General features: G+C 41.3%; 1 protein-coding gene across 4 annotated transcripts in view; it reads left to right on the forward strand.

Annotated features, from left to right (window-relative positions):
- The window catches only part of SH3YL1 (SH3 and SYLF domain containing 1), a 108,040-nt gene that overhangs the window by 4,528 nt on the left and 85,192 nt on the right, over positions 1 to 18,320 (forward strand). For all 4 annotated transcript variants that reach the window (XM_081313746.1, XM_081313747.1, XM_081313748.1 and 1 more), the window contains exons 2-8: positions 2,603 to 2,713; positions 5,493 to 5,606; positions 6,057 to 6,121; positions 11,147 to 11,259; positions 15,183 to 15,311; positions 16,120 to 16,285; positions 17,335 to 17,386. In XM_081313746.1, coding sequence (XP_081169872.1) covers positions 2,603 to 2,713; positions 5,493 to 5,606; positions 6,057 to 6,121; positions 11,147 to 11,259; positions 15,183 to 15,311; positions 16,120 to 16,285; positions 17,335 to 17,386 — 750 coding nt within the window. The remainder of the gene's footprint in view (positions 1 to 2,602; positions 2,714 to 5,492; positions 5,607 to 6,056; positions 6,122 to 11,146; positions 11,260 to 15,182; positions 15,312 to 16,119; positions 16,286 to 17,334; positions 17,387 to 18,320) is intronic.

Genomic DNA, 18,320 nt, shown 5'->3' on the forward strand with positions numbered 1-18,320 from the left:
TTAATATTATTAACAATAGCAGAGAACTGTCAGAATGCGGAAGTAGTTATTCTTTACATATAATCCTCAAGTTACAATGATGATTGGAGCTGGAATTTCCATTGCTAAGCAATGTGATCATGAAGTGTAATATCACATGATGGCAATCCTGTTGACATTAAGCAAGGGTCACACAGGTGGCTAAGCAAGGACCTCACATGAACACAATGTGGTAAGAGATGCTAAAAGCTCATCCCAGGCACGCAAGTCTGTGAAAGCTACAGAGTGCAGGTCTGTAGGTGCCAAGGGTGGGCACCAAAGGGTATGGGTTGGTATGCACTAAGGAGTATTAAATCCCCATGTTTCCCAGGGGCTCCTAAGGAGAAAAAAAAACCCCGCAGGATTGTGAGTAACATGCAACCTCCTGCCAGTGTTCTCACTGATTTTGCTTATGGCAAACCAGCATGGAAGGTTACAAATTGTGATCACATGAACCAGAAGACACTGCAACCTTTATAATTGTGAGCAATCATATGACTGCTGGGACACTGCGACAGCCACAACCTCGATCATCGGTTGTACATTCCATTTGTTCAGTGTCATTGTAACTCTGGTTGCTGAACAAGTGGTTGTAACTCAAGGACTACTTATACTATGATGGTTCCCAATTTATGGTTCATGGACTGTCCATTTTCTGTGGAGGTAGTACAAATGGTCAATGGGGGAAAATGATGTATTATACTGTAATTCCCAGGACCTTGATGTATGACAGTACGTTATTATTTGCAGTATTTCATGGGTTGCCTTGTGTGTTAGGTGTTAACTCCCTCTTTACAACCCTGTAAAATCTTAATTCAGGGTAGAGTCAGAGCAACTAGATGGAGCTGAGCATTTACTGGCCGGATGCCCTTCCTGACACCACGCAATATCACAGCAGATATTTTTTCTTTGCTCCCTAGGAGAGAAATATTTGCCCACTACCTAGGATTGAATTCTCAATCTTCCAAGTGGGAGGCAAGTGTCTTTACTATTAGCCCACCATGCCACTCCCATTAGGTCACCACACCACTCAGAAGACTTGATACATCTACATATTATTTAAGTAAATTTAACTGATTTGATGCCAATTTGTAAGAGCGGTTTTATTTGTATTTTTTATACTGTTGGTATATTGCTTTTTTTCTAATCATGTCTTGCACCATGTATTTGTTTAATTATGAATAATGCAGGGCAAAAATTCTTGTGAAATGACATCTCTTTCCCTCCCTTCCTCCTTCCTTTATCTCTCTCATCTCTTTCTCAGTTTCTCAAATCTCATATTTTCCTAAACAGTGCATTCATCCTGTACTATAATTAGAATTACGTATGTGAAATTGTGACTAATCCCATGTGATCCCTCTCTCTGTCTATGTCAAATACTCATTGTAAATTCAATCTGGTCTTTGGTACTTGGCAAACTATTAGACATACCCCTAGTGCAATAAAAGGACAATGACATAAGAAAATGTTCCTGAAATATTTCCACCCCTTTATCCTATTTCCATTTTTTAATAATTTATTTATTAATCAAACTTGTGTAGCAGCCTAACTCACCAAAAACAACTGGGTAGTACACCACAGTATTTGCACTCTGATCCAATATTGACACATGAGGCGGCTGCAAGCTCCCTTACGAAATAGTACTTGCAGCCTCTATAGATAGTGGAAGCTTTTAAAATTGATATTGCCTGGTGTGAAGATAACACCAATAAATATTTATTTTAAAGTTTTAATGTTGAATTTGTTTTCTATAAAGAGTGAACAAGTTTAAATTTCATTTCGTTTTGTTTTTTATTAGAAACTCCCAGGATTCACACAATTTTGGCAGTATTTAAATTAAAAAATACATAATACATATATATGTAAATACATTTCTCTCTCTGTGCGTGTGTGTATGTGTATGTGTGCCCGCGCGTGCGTGTGCCCGAGTGAGAGAGATGGACAACTTGGTATTTAATTGTAACTGTTATAAGGTCAGTGTTACAGTCTGTGAAAATGTCCTTGAGAGACTGGAGGACCTTAGCAGCAATCAGAGAAGTGGCACCTGGATTTTCAGAAGAGGACCTTCCCTAATTTCTTGGACTGTAAAGGTGTGGGGAGGGGGAGATGTACTTTCAGACTTGCAAGATGCGGTTACTATAACTTTACAGTAAACTTACTGTTAATATTCACGGTTAGTGCTTCCCTCTCTGAACGACTTCAAAGGCCTTAGAGTCAGGGCTAATCTGATCTCTGAGGGATGATGTTCCAAAGGGAGGAAGCCATGACATAAAAATGTTTCTTTCTAGCCAGACAATATTCCCTAGCTGACAGGTTGCAAAGCATATCCATCCCTGATGGGACCAGTAGGTGTGATTGGAAAGAGATTGTCACTCAGTTCATCATCCCACGAAGGGCGAATGTTCTCCTGAGTTCTGCCATTATGCAGAGGAAAGAAATTGTAATGGCATCACAGAATGTGATTAAAGTAGAGAATTATGGTCCAATCAAGCATTAGAAAACCATTAGAAAAAATGAAAGATGGTTTCGGCTTAATGTTATACTATTATAATGTCCTTTTGTATATATATTTTTTCTCTTCCAGTGAACAATCCCATACCTTCCAATTTGAAATCGGAAGTCAAAAAGGCAGCTAAGATTTTAAGAGAATTTACTGAAATAACCTCCAGAAATGGTCCTGACAAGATCATACCTGGTAAAGAGTGAGATTTTCATTTCTATATGTTATAGAAACCTTATCCTGCCTTGAGTTATGTTTTCCTCTCTCTCTTTTAAAGTATCTCTAAAGCCTTGTCTTTGCCTGCTGAGTTTATTTGAAAAATTATAATGTAAAGGCATGGATTCTGTATTTACATTGTGAAATGGATTATGAGCCTGAAAAAAGCACATGTTGTTACATTTTTAAGAGGCCTGTTTTCTATAAAACCTAAGATAGCAATTAGTACCCAATGGCAGTGGCACTAGATCAAGAGGGTTTTTTATGTTTTTGCAATTACAATGTACTTCTTTTTCAGATGGATTATAATAATGTGATATTATTTGAAATAATATTGTGAAATATTTTTATGCACATTTCTTTTCCAATATTAATGACATCAGACCTCATTGCTTCTTATTCATGAAGCAAAATTTTATCTTCAAATATAGAAATAGAATAGAATAGAATAATAACTTTATTGTCACTTTGAATGTACACTAATTGGCATACATTAAAATGAAATTTTGTTGCAAAGGGTCACCACCTCCGATATACAGTACATAAATATGACAAAAATAAATAAATACAGAATTATGCATATACCCAAATATATTATATGACACAGAGAAACAACAGTCTAGTTCGGGTTATGTATACATGTACATGGCGAGAAAAATAAATCTTGCGAGTTTACCAGACAGATGGCATAGGGAATAAAGCTATTACAGAATCAAGTAGTCCTGTTACAAATACTTCAAAACCTCCTCCCAGAGGGGAGCAACAGAAACAGACTGTAACGTGGATGTGTGAGGTCTTAACAATGCTTTGAACTCTAAGGACATAGCGCTTATAAGCAGCATCCTGAACACCACGGAGCGAATTTCCTATGTTCTTCTCGGCTATCCTTACCATTTTCTGTATGGACTTTTTATCTGAGGTGCTGCTGCCACCAAACCAGATAGTGATGCAGTTTGTTAAAATGTTTTCAATCGTGCCTCTGTAAAAAGTGGCCAAGACAGAAGGAGAAAGATGTGCTCTCCTCATCCGATGCAGGAAATGCAGACACTGATTTGCACTCTTCACTAACGATGACATGTGCAGAGACCAGGTTGTTAGTTAGCTGTACCCCCAGATATTGAATACTGTTGACCACCTCTACAGCTGCATCCTTGATACTGAGTGGAGTATGACTACGCTGGCTCTTTCTGAAATCTACAATGATTTCCTTTGTTTTATCAACATTTAGAACCAGGTTACTTTTATTGCACCAGTCCACCAGAGCCTTCACCTCTTCCCTATAAGCATCTTCCTTATCAAATATCTTAAGAGAGAAAGCTCTATGCAGCAGCAGTATTGTAGTATTTTTATACCATCAACTAAAACCAACTAAAATAAATGGACTTTAGAGTTTGCCCTTCTGTGGCCTTTTCTGCTTGAATTTTTTGTAATAGAAAACTACTTTTTGTCTTTTGAGAAAAATGTGTTTCTTTTAAAGACTGACTTCAAGCATGATCGTTCTGGGATCTTATTTTTTCCAGTTTTGATTCTGATACAGTAGTAATTGCCACTTTGGTAATAACATCTGAGGATGGGAATTTAGAGTAAAATTTAGAGTTAAATTGGATTCAGGCTAAGCCCTATAAAAATAAACAAATAAATGGCATACTCTAATAAATCAATCTGAACCCAAATCTTATTTTTCAATTAGAATCAAGTCTCTCCAGTTTCTAAAGAGCTGCAATAATCAAGACAGCTCTATACTGAAAACCCACATCTGTGTAAAATGAAAAGGAATCATTAAATTGACAGTTCTTTCTCAAGAATGCTGTAATTTTTTAAGGCTGTGTAGTGCCTTAGATAGGAAGTTAAAATGGTGATCCAGAGAATACAAGGGCAAAGGAGTTGGCTCTACCTGCAACTGTTGAAACGAAAGACAGCTTTTCCTGAGTTTTTGTGGCAGCCACATGATCCTGGCAGAAAAGCAGCTTTTCTCAGGCACTTGGGTAACTGTCTAAACCAAAATTCCTCCATGCCTACAGCACTCTCAGAATTCTGTTTAATAAGGTTTGTTGAGATAGATTGAAAGGAGTTAAAGCCTAAACAAGAACTGAATTGTTTTCAATTCAGAATCAGTTCAACCCCATGTTCCTTGGTGTGGAGATTATCTAACTCTTAACAGTCTTCTAATGAAAAAAGCAAAGAAGTTGGTCTCTTCACTGCTAACAGGAAGTCTGCAGCTGATTGTTAGCATAATAGCAACACATTGTAATGGTATGTGAGAATGACACTAGGGCACAGGGCACTGAGACACAGCCGGGACAACTGTCAGATAAAAGGCAGCTGAGCCTGGAGCAGGAATGTGTGTAGGGCTAGAGCAGGGGTCTTCAAACTTGGCCCTTTTATGACTTGTGGACTTCAACTCCCAGAAGTCCTCAGCCAGGCTGGCTGAGGACTTCTGGGAGTTGAAGTCCACAAGTCATAAAAGGGCCAGGTTTGAAGACCCCTGGGCTAGAGGCTCAGAAGAGACCCCCCCCTGTTTTCTTGGGTAAAGAGGAAAGTAGAGGGGGAGAGTAGTAGTTTCAGACTTGACAAGATTCTGTTAACGTAAACTTACCATAAAGAAATAATGTGAATTAGTTCACTAGTTCATCATTTCCTGTTTGGTCCACCTAGAAAGGCAGGTAGGTATTGACTATATAAGTATTTGCTAATGTTTTGGTTTTTGTTTTTTTAAAAGTACCTCTAATGTAATCTTTAATTGTATTGTTGTTTGTAGCCCATGTAATTGCCAAAGCAAAAGGCCTTGCAATCTTGTCTGTTATCAAAGCAGGATTTTTGGTAACAGCTCGAGGAGGCAGTGGGATAGTACTGGCTCGCCTGCCTAATGGAGGTAAATTTCTCTTTTCTAATTTAGTGCAACAGACAAACCTTAAGTACCTACTCTTTCTTGTCCTTCCTCCTAAGAACATTAGTAGAATGGCTACCTCTTTGCATCCCATTTGTCCATTTACCGGTACTTTCATAATGTGCCAAGCTAATGCACTTACAGTTCCTTGGTGGACACAACTAGTTGCCTTTGATCCTTTCACTTTCACTTTCCTCTGTCCTTATCAGAAACACAACAGTCTCTTTCTTTTGTGGATATGGAGTTTTGGACTTTGGTGAGGTAACTTTGCTTTCTACTATTTTTCATACTTAGGTACGTTTTGTTTCTTCTCTCGTTCTCATTGGGACATCACTGCATTGTTCTTGAAAACTGTTTCTGCCATCTTTTGCTTTTTACTGTGTCAAAATTAAGCAGTCAGCATAGTCACAATGTCTCTCTAAATTACCTTTATAGGCTGGTCTGCTCCATCTGCCATAGGAATTGCTGGCCTTGGTGGTGGATTTGAAATTGGTATTGAGGTAAGTATTGAGTTGTGATGTTACACTGAATAGTTCTAAAAACGACTAAAAAGATGAGGGCACAAAATTAGACAACAAATTGAAATATTTGGTAATGTTTTAAAAGTCATGCAATATGTAAAACAGCAACAGTGAACCAAGTGAGAGTCATCCTTTATGATGAAATGGAGCAGTTGTTTTCTAAGAGGATTTTAACTAGATTTAGATTTAATTAGATTTACTAGATTTAATATGATCCAATAATTTATTTATTTATTTATTTAGTTGCATTTATATACCGCCCTATTCCCTGAGGACTCAGGGCGGTTTACAGGGAATTAAAAATCCACCATACAAAAGTTAAAAAACCAATTAAAAAATATTAAATTACCCTGTATACATTAAAACCCGGATTAAAAATTTCTCCTCAGCCTGGGCCTGAGAGCTCAAAGAGCCAGGTCTTCAGGCCCCGGCGGAATGATCGGAGGTCGGGGGCAGTCCTCAGCTCCACCGGCAGCTGGTTCCAGAGGGCAGGCGCTCCCACAGAGAAGGCCCTATCCCTGGGTGTCACCCGCCGGCAATCTCTCACCGGCGGCACCCTGAGCAGACCCTCCCTGTGGGAGCGCACTGGGCGAAGGGCGTTTGATGCCGGCAGCAGGTGTTCCCTCAAATAGCCCGGACCCAGGCCATGTAGGGCTTTATAGGTAATAACCAGCACCTTGAATTTCACCCGGAGGGCAACCGGAAGCCAATGCAGCTCGCGGAGTAGAGGTGTTACATGGGAGTATCGGGAAACCCCCATTACAACTCGCGCGGCCGCATTCTGCACCAGTTGAAGCCTCCGAGTGGTCTTCGAGGGCAGCCCCATGTAGAGAGCGTTACAGTAGTCCAAACGGGAGGTCACAAGCGCATGAGTAACTGTGCGTAGGGCGTCTCGGTCCAGATAGGGACGCAACTGGCGCACCAGGCGAACCTGTGCAAAAGCCCCCCTGGTCACGGCTCCTATGTGATCTTCAAAATTGAGCCGTGAATCCAGGAGGACGCCCAGGTTGCGAGCCCTATCAACGGGGGGTAACACCTCACCCCCCATCGTTAGAGGTGGAATAACTTGGTTAACCCGAGATGCCGATATGCACAGCCACTCAGTCTTGGCGGGATTGAGACGAAGCCTGTTTCTCCCCATCCAGACCTGAACCGCCTCCAGGCACCGGGACATCACGGAGAGGGCATCGCTGGGTTGGTTCGGGGTGGAAAGAAAAAGTTGGGTATCATCAGCGTACTGGTGATACCCCACCCCGAAACCACGAATGATCTCGCCCAGCGGCTTCATATAGATGTTGAACAGGAGAGGTGAGAGGACCGACCCCTGAGGAACTCCACAAATGAGAGACCTCGGGGTGGATCTCTGCCCTCCTGTCAACACCGACTGCGAGCGGCCCTGGAGGTAGGAGGAGAACCACCGTAAAACGGTGCCTCCCACTCCCAACCCCCTGAGACGCCGCAGCAGGATACCATGGTCGATGGTATCGAAAGCCGCTGAGAGATCTAATAGGACCAGGACAGAGGAGCAACCCCTGTCCCTAGCCCTCCAGAGATCATTCACCAGCGCGACCAATGCCGTCTCCGTGCTGTATCCGGGCCTGAAGCCCGATTGGTACGGGTCCAGATAATCAGTTTCCTCCAGGAACAGAGGGAGCTGATGCGCCACCACACTCTCAACAACCTTCGCCAGAAAGCGAAGGTTGGAGACTGGACGATAGTTGTTTAAAACAGCCGGGTCCAAAGCAGGCTTCTTGAGAAGGGGCCTCACCACCGCCTCCTTCAAGGCGGCAGGGAAGACACCCTCCTTCAAAGAAGCAGTTATTACTGCATGGAACCAGCCTCGTGTTCTCTCCCGAGCCGCATAAGCTAGCCAGGAGGGGCACGGATCCAACAAACAGGTGGTGGTGCTCAGTCTCCCCATGATCCTGTCCACATCATCAGGGGAAACAGGGTCGAACTCAGTCCAGATAACGTGCTCAAGACCGCCTGATTCCTCCACGTCAGACTCTGCCCAGTCAGAGTCCAAGCCGGTCCGGATCAGAGCGATTTTGTCCGCCAGATGATGACTAAACTCCTCGGCTCGTCCCTGCAAGGGATCCTCTCTCACCTCCTGATTAAGGAGGGAGCGAGTCACCCTAAACAGGGCGGCCGGGCGATTATCTGCGGACGCGATAAGGGAGGCAAAGTAGTTAGACTTTGCCGTCCTTATCGCCGCAAGATAAGACCTTATAAAGGTTCTTAACTGCAATCGGTGGGATTCGGATCGGCTGGATCTCCAACCGCTCTCTAGACCTCGTCTCCGACGCTTCATCTCCCGGAGCTCCACAGAGAACCATGGGGCCCAACGGGATCTGCGCCGAGTCAGAGGTCGCGTGGGTACAACGCAGTCGAGTGCCCTGGTGGCAGCCGTTTCCCAGGCCTCCACCAGAGCATCGACTGGGCTGTGGGTAAGGGTGATAGGTATAGGCCCAAGCGCCCTCTGGAACCGGTCCGGGTCCATTAGGCGCCTGGGGCGGAACCACCTGGTCGGTTCCGCCGCCCAGCGGCGGGGGATGGCATGACGGAAAACCAGCCTCAGGAGGTGATGATCTGACCATGACAGAGGGGTGATGGATGGAGAACCCCCTCCCAGATCATCCAACCACTGTCCAGACAGGAACAATAATAATGTTAGAGTGATTGCCTTTTCCAGAATCCCATTTTTTTTTCTTTTTTGCAGAGATAATTTAAGTTACTAGATCTCGGTGTTAATAAGATCTTAGCTCAGCGTACAATATTTTTGCTTTTACATTCATTTTCTTTCCATATTTGTTAATATTTTCAAAACAACAATAGTAATTCCATGAGAGTTTACTCTGCGTTTAAGAAGAATGAATATTTACAGTGGATAGCGGCTTCACAGCCACTAGTTTGCAAACTCGTTTATCCAGTTATGCAGATGTATTCTTTCTTTAAGAATTATATTCCAAGATGAAAAGAAAAAAATAATGTATCAAAGTTTGTGGATTAAAAGAGTAGCGGGATAACTTTAAATGATGATTAATTTATTTGACTACATGATCCTGAGGTTTTGATTAAAAACAATTGTATTGCCCACATTTGTCTTGTACTTGTCAATTATCAAAACTAAGCAATGAACTCAAGTAAATTGGTGGGGATAACACAACTATTTCTCTGGCTGTGCTTTATTCATCCAGTCTCTCACCATTACTATTTAATGGAAGGAAATAAAAGCAATGTGAGTTGTAAAATCAGAAATTAGAAAGTGAAGTTTGTTGCTCAGAAGTTTTTCTGAGTTGAGGAACCATGCCAGGATCTCTAATAAACAGAATGGGAAGGGACGTTGGACCTTATAGTCTAACCCCCTGCTCAACCAGGAAACTCTATGCCATTTTAGACAAATGTTTGTCCAATCTCTTCTTAAAAACATCTAGGGTTGGAACACCTACAACTTCTGGAGGCAAGTCATTCCACTGATTCATTGTTCTAACTGTCAGGAAATTTCTCCTTAGAACTAGGTTGGTTCTCCCCTTGATTACTTTCCATCCCTTGCTTTTTGTCCTGCTTTGGTGCTTTGGAGAATTGGTTGATCACTCCACCCACCCACCCACCCACCCACCCACCCCGTTCTTTGTGGCAGCCCCTCAAATATTGGAACACTGCTATCATATCATCCCTAGTCCTTCTTTTCAATTCCTGCAACCATTCTTCATATGTTTCGGCTTCCATCTCTCTAATCTTCTTTATTGCTCTTCTTTACACTTTTTTTAGAGTCTTAACATCTTTTTTGTGTCGTGGCAACCAAAACTGGATGCAATGTTCCAAGTGTGGTCTTACCAAGGCATTATAAAGTGATTTATAAAGTGATACTAACACTTCATGTGATCTTGATTCTATCTCTCTGCTAATGCATCCTAGAACTGCACTGCCTTTTTTGGCAGCTGCAGCACACTACTGACTCATATTTAAGTGTCTGTCCACTAGGACTCCAAGATCTCTCTCATAGTTACTATTATTGAGCCAGGTTAGCCAGGTTGACTTGGTGGGAAATAGCCCTTGACACATGAGCCTTCAGCTGTATCCCACTAGGAATGATGTGTGTGGCCTTTTCAATCATCAATATAATATGGCACAGTTTTACAGCAACTAACTGGTCACATAGCAAATCCTGTATCTACCATGGATCATTATAGGGCATATGATTTCTCTGGTTTGATAAATAATGAGGGCTTCAGCAGGATTGCGCTAGCATACTCCTCAGCCTAATAATTCTTCCTTTTTTCTTCCCCTCCAAGATTTTTGTATCCTAATTTTTTTCTGCTGTTTTCAAAGTCAACCTAATTGCTTCCTCTCCCTCAAAGAAATGCCTCTTTTCTGCGGCAATGCTTGTGAAATGGACTTAATTCCATTCCAGTTGTGTCAAGGCAAGTAAAGACAACATTCAGACAAGTTCAGAATGAGTGTCTATATTTCAGTTCCTAATAAAGGGTTGGTCTTCCTTTAATTTACTATGAGATGATAGCCACTTAAATTACTTCAGTGATTCTAGGGAATTATCAAACCACTGACAAAGAGTTCAAGAAATCTCTTTCCTTCTGTCTCTCTCACACAGTGGTTTTGTTACTGCATTATACGAAGTTGGAGTTGATCAGTCTGACCTAGGTTCCTCACCTATTGCCCCAATTGTGATTGATATTGAGAATATTAGTCACAACTGTCAAAGTTGCATGAGATTTTACTACAAAAATCACAAAAATTTAATTCAAGATTGCTGAAATCTCATGAATTCTTATATTTTTAACATTTTAAAAAATAGGTACAGTAAGTAGCCTTATATGTGCCTATAATGTATCTTGACAAACAGCCACAGGCATTTTATTGATTACCTTTGCACTAAGCCAAGATTTTTTTGAACGACCCATAGTTTGCTTCTGGAAAAAGACTAACATTCAATTCTTTTTTTTTCCCTCTCTCTCCTATTCTACCCCCAACTGCTGCTATCAGATATCAGATCTTGTAATAATATTGAACCATGAAAGAGCAGTTGAAGCTTTTGCAAAAGGTGGAAATCTTACTCTAGGAGGAAATTTCACGGTGGCAATTGGGCCTTTAGGGAGGTAAGTATCATTAAAATCCTGTAAAGTCAGAGTGCCTGAAACTCTTTCTGTGCTCCTTATTTAATTGTTTCCTGAGAACTGAAAAATGTACTGTTCATCTTATGCTTGGAGAGTCATTCGGGCGAAACATGTAATACCACTTCCCTGGCTCTCGTACCAATTCCCAGTGCCTGAGGGAGTTCACCTGAATTAATGTTTCTCCACGTCAGAACATTTGCGTGCAAAAGGGTACGGAATAAGGCAGTTACAACCTTTTTTCAGGCAGCAGCCAAAAAAGCTAATACAATCCTTGGTTGTATAAACAGAGGCATAGAATCAAAATCACATGAAGTATTAGCACCACTTTATAAAGCCTTAGAGAGGCCACATCTGGAATACATCCAGTTTTGGTCAGCACATTACAGAAAAGATGTTGAGACTTTGGAAAAAGTGCAAAGAAGAGCAACTAAGATAATTAAAGGCCTGGAGACTAAAACCTATGAGGAACGTTTGCAGGATTTGGGAATGGCCAGTCTATAGGGGAAAGAAGGACTAGTGGGGACATGATAGCAATATTTGAGAGGCTGCCACGAGGAGGAGGGGGTCAATTTATTTTCCAAAGCACCAGAAGGCAAGACAAGAAACAATGGATGGAAACTAATCAAGGAGAGAAACAACCTGAAATTAAGGAGAAACTTCCTAACAGTGAGGACAATTAACCAGTGGAACAGCTTGTCTTCAGACGTTGTAGGTGCTTCATCACTGGAAGTTTTTAAGAAGAGCCTGAACAGTCACTTGTCTGAAATGGTATAGGGTCTCCTGCTTGAGCAGGGGCTGGACTAGAAGACCTCCAAGGTCCCTTCCAGCTCTATTCTGATTCAGTACTTCAAGGTTGTTGGGTTTTTTTCAGATCCTTAGAAGTACCGTATTTTTCGGACCATAAGACGCACCCAGTTTTTAGAGCCGGAAAACAAGAAAAAAATATTCTGAACCAAATAGTATCAGTATACTAAAACAGGGCTTTTCAACCTTTTCATCCATTGTACCACTTTTAGGACAAGGCAATGTCCGAGTACCACCAGTCGCCCAGCAAGGTGTCAAAAACCTGACACCCCCCCCCAAAAAGGAAAAAAATTGATAAAGTACAGGAAGTCCTCAACTTACAACGATTTACTTAGTGACTGTTCAAAGTTACGATGGCACTGAAAAAAGCGACTTATGACCATTTTTCACACTTATGACCATTGCAGCATCCCCAGGGTCATGTGATTTACATTCGGATGCTTGGCAATCGATTCATATTTATGATGGTCACATTGTTCCAGGGTCATGTGATCACCTTTTGCAACCTTCTGACAAGCAAAGTTAGTGGGGAAACCAGGTTCACTTAACAATCATGTTACTAATTTAATTTCTCTCTCTCCTTCTCTTTCTCTCCCTCTCTCCCCCTCCCTCTTTCTTTCTCTCTCCCTTTCTCTCCCTCTCCTTCTTTCTCTATTTTTCTTTCCCTCTATTTTTCCCTTTTTCTCTCCCTCTATTTCCCTCCCTTTCTTTCTCCTTCTTTCTCTCTCCCTCTTTTTCTCCCTCTCTATTTTTCTCTTTCCCTCTATTTCTCTGTCTCTCTCCCTTTCTTTCTCTCCCTCTTTCCCTCTCCCTCTTTCTCTCTCTCCCTCTATTTCTCTCCTTTTCTTTCTCCTTCTCTCTCTCTCCCTCTTTCTCTCCCTCCCTATCTTTCTCCTCTCTCTCCCTCTTTCTCTCCCTCCCTATTTCTTTTTCCTTCTCTCTCTCTCTCTCTCTCTTTCTCTTCTCTCTCTCTTTCTCTCCCTCCCTCTCCCATTGTCCCTTCCTTCCTTCCTTCCTTCCTTCCTTCCTTCCTTCCTTCCTTCCTTCCTTCCTTCTCTCCCTCTTTGTCCTTCCCTCTCTGTGTTAGAGCAGTACCCACGGAGGCGGCCCTGCAGCCCAGCTTTCTCTTGCAGAAAGCAAGCTGAACCAGAGCGAGGGAGATTGCCAGGAACGCGATCTCGCGCGGTTTCAGTTTCCCTTGCTACAAGAGAAAGCAGGCTGATACAGAACAAGGGAGATTGCAGCAGTGCGAGATCGCGTTCCTGGCAATCTCCCTCACTCCGTTTCAGCCTGCTTTCTCTTGTAGCAAGGGAAGCTGAAACCAAGCGAGGGAGATTGCAGGAGTGCGAGATCAGCGTTTCTCAGCACGTGCCGATTTGTGCTCCTGGCAATCTCCCTTGCTTTCCACTTGCGGAGGTTGGGGCTGGCCATACGGATCACCTTCGGACCATAAGACGCACCCTCATTTTCCCCCTCACTTTTGGGGGGAAGAAGTGCGTCTTATGGTTCGAAAAATATGGTATTTCTTTTAATAGAGGAGTGTGATATGCTTTAAAACAGCAAAATATTTTAAGAAGCAACCTAAAAGGAAGTAACTTGTGTGCAAAGGTTTATTTTGGAGTGATAACATGACAGATAGAATTTCACTGAAGGCAAATTTTTCAGTAGTAAAAATTCTGCAAAACACTTGCATATTTGCCTTACATGCCACCTTTCTTGAAGCAACGAGGAAAATTCCTTGACACGTTTGGTAGGCTTTGCCCAGGTTTTCTGCAGATATATGCAGATAACATTTCTGTGGTGTGTGACAGCAAATTGTGAAAGCACTTTTGGGGACAACCTATAGGCAAGTCTTTGAAGCTGACATCCCAGGCCTTCTGGAAGACACAGGTCCTCCACAGTTGGAGGGAAAGCCCTTTGTCAACACCAGTGTGTTGCCCAGCCTTGTTTATTTATTTGTCATATTTAAGAACCACTCTGGATGGTGTACTATAAAATATTAAAAGCATAAAAGTTCAGTAAAGTTTAATAAATATGTTGATATTAGGAGGATGTTTGTTTTATTTATAAATCATACTTCAGCCCTTTTGCAATCAGAATGATTCTCAGTTGCCCACTGAGATTTTAAAATATCCACTATTAGCTTAAATCTGTTCTGAATAATAACAGTAGCAGCAATAATCACATCAGAACCCATAGAAAAACACAGAAAATGTCAGAAAAGCAGGTGTAAACTTAAGGCAAGCCTTTCCGAAACAGTTCAGTTTTTAACAATTGCTGGAAGAGCAGAAGATTACTGACTTAGCATTTTAGTGCCATGATGGCATTTAACTAGGGGTTTTTCAATTAGCTACTTCCATTATATCTAATTATAAGATTCAGTTAACAATTTAGTAGAAAAATAAACTTTCCTTGAGTTCAGTTCCAAATAAATATATTGCCATGATCATGCAGATTTCCGAACAGCAGTAGGAGAGTGGTTTTCTGTTGCCTTCTTTTAGAAGGTTTTTTTCAATTTCCTAATCTAGCCTGAAGTGCTGAGATTTCCTTTTGGTGTCCCAGCCATTTGCTAATCTGGAAGCCAAGGTTGAGGAGGTGCTAGTAGGTGTACTGAGGCAGTAAGGTAAAGCTTCCCCCACACATGTGTGCTAGTCGTTTCCAACTCTAGGGGCCGGTGCTCATCTCCATCAGCACTTGTCTGAGGATGTCTCCATGGTCATGTGGCCGGCATGACTAGACGCCAAAGGCGCACAGAAGGTTGTTACCTTCCCACCGTAGTGGTCCCCATTTTTCTACTTGCATTTTTACGTGCTTTTGAACTGCTAGGTTGGCAGAAGCTGGGACGAGTAACAGGCACTCACTCTGCTACACGGCACTCGGGATTCGACCTGCCAAACTGCCAACCTTCTGATCGACAAGCTCAGCGTCCTAACCCACTGAGCCACCACGTCCCTCTACTGAGGCAGTAGTTTATTGCTATTGGGGTCACTTTCCAGCATTCTGATTCAGGTGGAGAAAAGCGAAAGGTAGTTTTAGCACTGGGCAAAGTAAAAAAATGTATATGACCATGACCTCATCGTAATGTTTCCCACCTTTTTTAGAAATCTGGAAGGAGATGTGGCACTGCGGAGCTCTGCTGCTGTGTATACCTATTGCATATCTCGAGGACTATTTGCAGGAGTCTCTTTGGAAGGAACTTGCTTAATTGAAAGAAAAGAAACCAACAGCAAGTACGTTCAGAGGAATAGCCCAATGTGCTTAGTTCAAAATCTACATCCTCTGGTGCAAAAAAACCACATCAACCCCATAATATAAACAAAAGTGTTTTGTTTTCAAAAATCATCTCTTGAAAATGCCGCATATGGTTTATATAAAATAACAGGAGGAAATGTTATGTTCAGCCATCAGCATCTTTAAATTGGATTAGAGCTGGAATAGATTCAAAGTAGCTTTGCATTGTGACAAGGAATATTGATAAAATGACAGCGATTATCAGTCCTGAGATGTTTATTACCCAGAAAACCAGTTTGTAATCAAAATACAGTATGGAATGCTTTAGCTGGGAAACATTACTAAAGGATTGTAGTTTGTAGAAAGCCTAGTTACCTAATAAGGAATTACTGAGCATCTTGTTTTATGTATGCTTCTGGCACACATACAGATGTTTGAAGTTTTTGTTTATGTACATTTTTCCAAGACTTTGTGTATTTATGAGAGGAACTCCAACTAATGTAGATCATGAATGCACCGATATTGGAACATCCTGAAAGAGGCTGTGGCTCCAACCTGAACACTCAGTGCAACAGCCCAGATCCCACTTATTGCAACATGCAGGTTTCATATTTAGTTAGCCTGCGATGAAAGAAATTAAACCGAAACAAGTTACTAGGAACATGAAGCGTTGTTCCACCGCCCCCTCTAACTTTGTAAACTGTCCAGACTCCCTGAGAGTGAGTTGGGCAGCCATATACATTTTCTTAAATCAGTAAAATAAATAAACATTGTGGACTAATATATAGGATCTTTGTTTGTTTTTAGGTTCTATGGCCGAGATATCCGTGCCAGTGCCATTCTGTTTGGTGATATTTCTCCTCCTCTTCAGGCACAAGATCTTTATGATATCCTTGAATCTTTTACTCTGCAATATGAATTTGAGGAAGGGAGAAGCTATAGTAGTGCACCAGTGGCCAAAGAACCAAGAAAGGTTTGTGTTAACCTGCTCCATGCCTACTTAGTTCCTTCCTATGGTATAGCAGTGTTTTTCTGTACTTCTAACCGTTTATTGTTTCAGCTGAACGAGGGCAAGGAAATCTACCTCCTACCAGTAGTACCTTTAAAAAAGCCTTGAAAGTGATTTTACGGATTTGTACCTGCAAATGTAAAAGAAAGCAAAAAACTTTTTTAATTAACTGTCACTTCCCCCAGCAGAGATTTTAAATTGTTTGGCATACAATCTGAAGCAAATCTTTTTCTACTGCCTGTGAAGATTCTCAGTCATCCAGGTCATGGTTGTCCCAAAGATGCTTTTTTTCAAAAGGCAACTGGACTTTCTTTGTTTTTCCTTGAAGACATTTCACTTCTTGGGTGAGAAGCCAAACGTCTTCAAGGAAAAACAAGGGAAGTCCAGTTGCCTTCTGAAAAAGCACCTTTGGGACATCTTGGTCTATTCTGTTTAATTCCCCAGAGAAGGTAAACATGTGAAAATAGGAGGTAAGTACTCTTGATTGATTCAATAGTACGTGAAAACTGTAAAGATATCCCAATGCTGTGCTCTCTGTTCAGTTCTAGCTGGTAGCTATGATTGCTCTGTTTTGCATTAACAGGGCAGCCCCTTGTTATGATGTGTTAGAGTGGACTTAAAGGCTTCTTACTAGTGCATGGATAATGAAGTGTAAGCTATCTCAGTTGAGGAGTTATAGCTGACGTGTGAGCATTAAGTGGTGGAGAGCTGCTCCTAATATCCAGGCCTCCAGAGAAAGAGACAAACTTAACAGTACAGTATCCATAATCTGTGAGAGTATACCTTTTCAGGCAGGAGTCAGACTCATGCAGAATTAGCTAATCACAGACTAAAATAATTACCCATAGAAAATGTGTACATATTCCATATCTTTCTTTCCCCCCACGCTTAGCCAACAGTCATATCGGCTAGGAAATTATGACAGTTGTAATCCAATATGTTTATAAGGTATCAGGAAATTGTTTATGCTGTGTATGGAAAATAAAGGTTTGGGCTGTTTCCTTTCCTGACAGAATAATATAAAGCAACAGCCAAGCAGAACACCACAGAACATTCCACCAGAAGGTAATGTGTAATTTGAAATATTGGTGAAAAATGCTTTTTTTGTTTTCAATAATGCTACTTTCTGCAAGGTCCAGCCCCTTTTTTGTCCTTTTGGCAGATAGAACAATTACCTCAGAGATAAACAAACTTTTTTTTTCAAAGAAAAATACAAAACATTAAAAATAACTTTTAACTCTAAAATATTAAAATGCAGACATTCATTTATGGAGAGGTCCTACTACAGAGCCATCCAAATCACATAACTGTTAACTTAATTAAGAAATCTAGTCTTTTAGACAGCACTGGTCTGCTCCTAATAAAAAATGATCTGCAGGTCTCTGGAGAATGACTGTTCTCAGTATAATTACAAATCACAAATAGATTCTAAAGAAAACCTTAGAATGAACCCACGCTGAATGATAGATAATGGCTGAAGATATATGTAGTTCCCAGCTTTTGTAGGGAAATAAAAACTTGAGGTTTGGGGCCACATAGAAAACAGAAATCAAATCTAGTGCAACATTCCTGCTAAACCTATTAACAATTTCTTCAGAAACAGAAGAGTCCTGAGAAATATACTTCCTCTGCTCCAGTTACCCAGCCTTCCATTTTTCCTGATAAAAAATTTAATCAGAGGCTGTGGGGAAATAATTCTAATGCTCTGCTTTTCTCAGTCTTTCTTTCTGACTTCTGCTGTTTTTAAAATGATCAGACCTTTTGGACATAGAGAGAGGGATTGGAGTAATCTGACTCGTGTGTGTGATGAAGAGTCCTGTCCCACCTGCATGGATGCATAGTGAATGTCTGAAACAATGATATACCGTATATTGTGACTAAGGCTACTTTTAGACCACATAGAAAAGATAATGTTGGCCAAGGAATGCAAGAACCTTTAGCAGATATAAGAGATAGTAAATGAAATCTAGGGCCAATTTGGTGCAAAAATAGTCTTCGG

Source organism: Vipera berus (assembly GCF_964194415.1).
Source record: "Vipera berus genome assembly, chromosome: 1".
Lineage (NCBI taxonomy): Eukaryota > Metazoa > Chordata > Lepidosauria > Squamata > Viperidae > Vipera > Vipera berus.